Consider the following 7,200-nt stretch of genomic DNA (forward strand, 5'->3'; position numbering starts at 1 on the left):
TTGAAAAAACGAGGTCGAACCCACTAAAACTTGATTGAAAGTAGGAAAATTAATTAAACCTTAATCAAATTAATCATAATTTAGTTTAATAGAAATTGGCTGTTTTGAAATCAAATAAACTAAACAAATAATTAAACTAAGCAAAGATATAATATAAAACAGTTAGGGATGTAACAATCTAGAGAAAGGAATTAAGGTTTTGAAATCCGACTTGTTAATTCATATCAGTATATATTTACGATCATTAATTTTTCCAACTACTACATGATAATCTAGAAATTAATCTTACTACCATGGAGAATATTATTATTAAAACTTCTAGTTAAATATCTAAAGCATGCTCTTCTTCGATTCCTAGGTATAAAATCAAATTATCAATTATATCCGTAGCAAAACAAATCACAAGAAATATCCAATTTTAAAATCAAGAAATAATAAACCAAACATTCAATTAATTAAAACAAATCCTAAATCATGAGAAAATATGATTGAACTCGTATGTAGAATCTCATCTTAGTCAATTGATGAACAATTTAAATCATTAAAGAACAATTATTGTGAGAAAAATCAAATTACATAAATATTACTGATAATCCTTAACAAGGTTTCATCCTCAATCCTAATTATAAATTTAGCTACTTATGGTTATTGAAATAAAACACAAAAATAAAAATACTAAACATTAAATTAGACAAATAAAATAGAGAAAGAAATAGTCACAATGCTATCATGGAGAAAAGCTACAGAGAAGCCACATGCAGCACTGCCTCTTGCTCCAATTTTCTGTTTTGCATTCTAGCCCTAGCACTAGCCTTCTTGAATTTTGTCCTAAAGATCCTTTAAATAGGTCAATGAATTCTATTACAAGTTGAATTCCCATTTGAAATTTTTTTTAGATTTTTAGGTTTCTCTTAACCGACAATTTTGGCTCATTTAATGTTAGAAGACTTTTGGTAAACTACAAAGTTGTATCCCTTTAAGTTAACTTTCTGGCCCAACTTGAATCATCTCAATTCGACATCTGAGCCGAAAGTTATGCTAAAATTACTAACTGACGTACAAGCTAGAATCCTAATCTTAATTGAACTTGGATTGGGTGTAAATTTCCTTTGATTCCTTACTCCAATTAGACTTAAAACTTAATTGGGTTAGTCTTCTTTAACTTCATCATGGTCCTTGTAAAGGTAAAGTCCATTAGCTTCCTTCTTTGCACAAATCTACTTATTTAATTTCATTCTCCCACAAAAGACATATTAACGCAATAAGATTTAATTAAGCACAAAATTGATTATTCAGCATTATTCCAAAGCCAAATATAATGCATGAATTAACTCAAAATAAGTATGATAATGCTTTCTAACAATGATATAAATATGCAAAATTAAGCTATTATCAATGCATATCAACTACCAAAGATGTTGAGAGTGTTTTCAGTTTTGGATCGGGATCACACTGTCTCATAAATTGCCAGTGCATAATTTTGGGCAAACTTGAAATTGTGTGAATGGTTTGACCCAAGTAGGGGGGGGGGGGGGGGGGGTTGAAATTATGACCCAATTATCAACCCTGTTGATTGTTGAACCAACCCAATGTGTAGGTTCAATTGTTGGTCAGCTTATAAAAAATTTCGTTGTTTCTAAAATTGCTTGCATCAAATCGGGGCATTACCTGCAAAGAGTTACTTCAACAAATTGAATAAAGAATAAGTTCTTCTAATTCATATATATTGAAAAACAACAATTTACAATGTCAAGTTCCCTATAATCCTGACAATGTATTAGGCTTCTCATTTAAACTTAGAGATGCCTACATCGTAAACAATAATCAAGTCTGATATTTTTTGTACTATTGTGAATCAATAACAATTTTTCTGCACAATTTGGGCCATCATCATCATTCTGCATAAAATCATTAGATATATTTATATCCTCCTTTTCCATGACGAAAGGATTCAAGTGCAGTTTCTCAGCTCAATTTTGCAGTTATAAGTCCTTCAATTGAACCAATCATGGAAAATAATGTCACAAGCAAGCAAAACATGCTGAAAGTTCGAAGCAGGATCCACTTGGTTGACCAAGCTTCAATATTCATCTGCCTAAAGTACATCTCCACTGGAAAATATATCGATAAGGGCCAGAAGTTCAAGGCTCCTAGCACTCCCAAAACCTGGTTGAAGTAGGGAAACAACATTGCAATTGCAGTTGTCGACACAACATACATGCTTCGGAAACACAACCTGAGAAGGTTTATTCTTATCTCTGGGAGCAATGGCAATTTTAAAGTGTAGTTATCATTTACAAATCCACTGCTTGGGAACTTGTCAGCAAACCATCTTTCAACATTTGCAAACAATGGCTGACTGTAAACCTGCCAACATAAACACATGTAAAAGCATAATAAATAGATCTAACATTCTAGTACTAAAACTATGTTATAACAATGCAATATTCTGTGTTGGCTATTTTAGATATATAGTACTGTACTGCACTTTGCACTACTTCTAATGGTAAAGAAATAGCTATCATAATCTTGGCCACTGAGAGAAACATAACAAAGGTCTATTGCTTGTAATAGCAGAGATTTAAGATGCCAACAAGAACTGGAAGATTCAAGTATGATAAATTTAGCATATAATAGGGTTACCTGATATCCTCCAAGTAGATGAAGCACGATGCAAGCATTAGCAAAATCAATGAGCCAGTATGGTTCATAGAATCCAAACCCTGTCAAGAGGTTCCCTGGTGTATCATCCCCGAAGGCTGCATATCCAAAGCCTCCACAGCTGAGGTAGAAGAGGGTTGTAACTACGATTGCTATTGTTGAGGCCTTCTTCATGGTCTGGTTTTCCGGTGGAGGTGACTTCAAAGTATCCTTCATGTTTTACAAAATGCATCATTTATATCAACCTCTTTAACTCTTTTCAGTACCTGAATTGTTAAATATGTAGACCTAAAGGGTATCAAACCTGTATCTCAATCACAATGAGAGAGTATGGATAGGCAAATGCAATGTCTCCAATAGCTTGAGCTACCAACCATATTTTATCCGCTGCACTAGAAGTTGAAATTCCTCCAATGTTGCCCTTAACATATCCATCTCCTGCAATATTTATGACAAGAAAATTATTAGCTTTGGGAAGAAAAGTTAAAATACAGAAAGAAAGAAAGAAAAAAAAAATCACCACTAACGTAATAAGTTTATAATCTCTTGAAATTTTCATTTTTCTTCGGGAAAAATAAAGAAAACCCCCTTGTAGTTTACTTGTAAAACATGGAAACCCCTTGAGGTTTGAGTGGTATTATTTTGTGTAAACTATTAATTGTATAACACTTTTAACTCCCTTGGGGTTTTTGATTTTAACACTAAACCCTCCTGTGATATTGTTTTATGTGAAAATGTAGTTTTAAAAATGGACATGTATTATCACATGAGCAGTTCATTTATTTTTACAGATATTTAATGGGTTCACAAATGAAACAATACCATGGAGACTTAAGTGTCGCACTCAAAACTTCGGGAGGGTTATGTGTTTTACAAAGAAACCACATGGGGTTTTGTGTACCTTTCCCATTTTCTTTTTCAATGTATAAGCCTATGGCTTGAGCTAGCATACCTACAACTTTTGCGAAGCCAAGTCCCAATCCAATGAAAGAATAAGTGAAGGACATGATTGCAGCAAAAATAGATAGCCATTCTATATTGTGAAAGTCTGGTGTCTGAGATAGTACAATTTGGGCAACTCCAAAAAGTAACATGTAAGAGGTATCTCCAAAACTACACGCGGCCTCGTGCCCTTCTTTGTGGTAACAGTTTGATTTCTGGATTGCTCTGCATCCATAGGGAGAAAAAATAGTGCTGAATGGAAAATGTTTGACCATGTAAAATCATAGAAGTGCGAATTCTGTTATTCTTTTGGTGACACTAACAACAATACTACTACAAAACCAATATTTTTTGTTTTCCTTATATAGTCCCCTCTAGAATTTAATTGACCCAAATTACAAAATTTAGCAACAAAAACTCTTATAATGCATCTCTAAAATAATAAATGGCAACCATTCTTGAAAAGCTGAAGTTGGAACCAAAATCACTCCACTCTAGAATCGTGTTGGTGGTGAGAGGATGAGCATATAACAAACCTCATGCTGATAGCAGATGTAATTGTATAGGCAATGCCTGTCCCAAATAAGCTTATGTGCACAAAGAAGCCGCACACCCATGCATTCCTTTTTCCTGCAATCCATTATAAGCATTAGCTATAATCCAACTTAGTTATTTTACATCAAATGAGGAAAGAAAACCTTTTTTTTTTTTTCTGAAAAGATGATTAGGCATTTTCTTCAAAACAAGCTGATCTTCTACCACATAAGTTTACAAAAGTTATAATAAATTGCTACTTAGCGTTTGGTTCTTTATTAAGACAGCCCCACAACCTTTACCATTTATGAAAAGGTCAATATCACACTTACTAGTTATTAGGAGGTGACTTGCATGACACAATCAAACTAGTGTCAGCCTGATATAAACACACACACACACACACCACCCCATAGGACCCACTACATGCGACTTGAACATAATGATTTTCAAAGTTAATGGCTCCTAGATTTTTCTTTGTTGAAGAGATCCACACGTTTTAATTTGCATTATATTTTAATCAAGCCCCTCTTTCTTTTTCCAACTTATATATATATATATATATATATATATATATATATATATATATATATATATATCTTTTTTATGCACAACTAACATTGAATTCGGTAGGTGAGATATCTAAAATGACTTATATCTTGTACAATAGAATAGACAGCATAATTCAAATCCTATTAGAAGGGTAGATGGACTCCCTCCATTCTCTAACAACAATCTTGAATTCTTGCTTTCAATTTTTCTGTTGGTTAGTAGTACCCTCTCTATTGGTCCAACTTCTCTTCAACTATTGGCACAAAGAAACATGAATCACTTATTTTCTGTTGTGCTCTTAATGATCCAATGAATACCTTGTCATATAAAAAAATAAAAGTTGTAGCTTCCATATGAAATTTCCGACTCAAACTATCTTAAACGATGTTATTTACTTATATAAGATATTTGGTTAAAGCTAATTAACTAATGAATCTTTTACTTTATCAGAAAAAAAAAAGTCATTTGATGGGTATTACTATTATCAATTCAATCATGGGAAATCAAAAGTAAAGTAGCTAGCTGCTTATGTTACCTAAATTCATGTCAACAGCTTCAAGATAGGACCTATTTCTACCGGGTCCATATTCAGGATCAGGAGATCGATAGCAGTTGCAGAGAAGGAATGTAGCAACAACAGTGACTCCAGCAAAGAATAACATGGCCAAAGGACCTGCAATCCACCCAAGCTGTGCCATACTCCATGCTAGTGATAGCACTCCTGATCCTATCACCCCAGTTATTATATGTGCTATTGCAGTCCATAGATTCCCTTCACAATCCAAATATTCAATATTAAAAAAAAAAAATCACCCTTCAAGAAAAAAATGAACTTCAATATTGAAAAAAATATCATACTCCTAATAATAAAGAAAAGCAACTCAAATCTATTAGAATAATGGAAAATAATGCAACTATGCACCCATCCTTTATTCTTATTGTTTAGAGAATATGGTAAGATAAAACAACATCGATGAAGCCTTACTCCCAAAATTTTGGGTTTTGGAATTGGCTATAGATCCTCGATAAACTAGTCAAAGTTGGCCACATCTAGTTAAGATGCACCAGAGGGGCCTAATTTTTGTGACATTTGTGCCCATCTCATTCTCTATTTCTCTAATTATTCAATGGAACATGAAAACTACGTTGGCACATAAGAAAATAGACAGGAAAAAAAAAAAAATTGAACTTGCAACTTCTGGGAATTCTGATAATCCTAAAAAGCAGAAAACAGAGAAGTTAAGGCCCTTGAACCTTTATTCTTTCAAAACTATTTCTAATCACCAACATAGAAAATAAAACAAATAAGAGAAGGATGAACTGAAAAGTGAAATCAAACCAGTTCTCTTGAGAGGACGCTCAGCTGCATGAGTTTGCAACAAAGGGGTCTGAATCTGATTATCTGTATCTTCTTGTCCCATGGCCTTTAAACAACAAATGCTCACTTTTGTGAAGAACCCACCAGAAAAGTAATTTCATTTATAGCTGAAATTTGGAAAGATGATAAAATTGCCAGAGTGATAGATTCTGTGGGAAGCAAAGAAAAAAAAGAAGAAGTCAAATTACAGTTTCGTGTTCTAAAGAGTTTACAACTTTCTAATGTACTTTCTGCGAGATTATTCTAAGGCACTGTCAAACGGTCAATGATTGAATTGTATAATGTTAACTTGGCTACCCGAAACCTGGCATTAACTGATTTCAATCAGAACAGACTGAATAGTTTCCTAAAAGATAAAAAACGAAAAAACCAGACATGACTAAGCCTAACTACCATTCTTCCATGTACCCATAAAGGAGGTATGCATCTAATTTTTATTATTATTTAATCCTTGGTCGTAACAGAAAAAAGATAAAAAAAAAAAAAAAAATCAAAGTATATGTTTTTTTTTTTATTCTGTTAAATAGGAGAACAAATTTGAAATGACTAACTTAAAATGAAGAAACTATTTATGTAAGGAAAATTTTTAGTTTACATTATACTAATACTGCAAGTTTTACATTATAAACTATACAAATGCGTATAATTTTGTACATATTTGTAAAAAGTATACATTATTGTGCACATTTGTTTAATTTACAATGTAAGATTTACATTTCTAGTACAATATAAACCTATAATTACTTCATATATTTTTTAATACCGTTTCTGTTAAGTATTATACATTAAGTCTTTCAAATAAATTTAACTATATTGGTGGACAAATTGTACTACATGGTCATGGAGTTACCTATATTAATACAACACCTAAGATAATGTAATTTTAAATTTTACCCTTTAAACAAAATGCCTAAATTATCGTGGGATTTAAACAATTTGGATATGCTCCTGATATTTCTTTCTTGTTTGATTACTCTACTACGGCTCTTATTTTTCAAATTTGAAAACAAGGGGCTAATTAAATAATAATAATCATATAATAAGAATGGTTTTGTTCTATTTTGGACTTTGTCTATAATGAAAGGTCTGGTTGTGGACAACTGGATGGCAACTTGCGTAAGGACTTTATGTTT

General features: G+C 32.4%; 1 protein-coding gene across 1 annotated transcript; it reads right to left on the bottom strand.

The window, feature by feature from the left end:
- Positions 1 to 1,691: 1,691 nt before the first annotated feature.
- On the bottom strand, positions 1,692 to 6,341 carry LOC142641081 (putative amino acid permease 7). Its single transcript, XM_075815454.1, has 7 exons — positions 6,029 to 6,341; positions 5,225 to 5,461; positions 4,140 to 4,233; positions 3,614 to 3,828; positions 2,966 to 3,099; positions 2,644 to 2,871; positions 1,692 to 2,367 (listed from the first exon to the last, which is right to left on the bottom strand). Exons 1-7 carry the CDS (start codon positions 6,108 to 6,110, stop codon positions 1,966 to 1,968), a joined length of 1,392 nt encoding a protein of 463 aa, XP_075671569.1. The 5' UTR covers positions 6,111 to 6,341; the 3' UTR covers positions 1,692 to 1,965.
- Positions 6,342 to 7,200: the final 859 nt, after the last annotated feature.

This window comes from Castanea sativa, chromosome 6, assembly GCF_040712315.1.
Source record: "Castanea sativa cultivar Marrone di Chiusa Pesio chromosome 6, ASM4071231v1".
Lineage (NCBI taxonomy): Eukaryota > Viridiplantae > Streptophyta > Magnoliopsida > Fagales > Fagaceae > Castanea > Castanea sativa.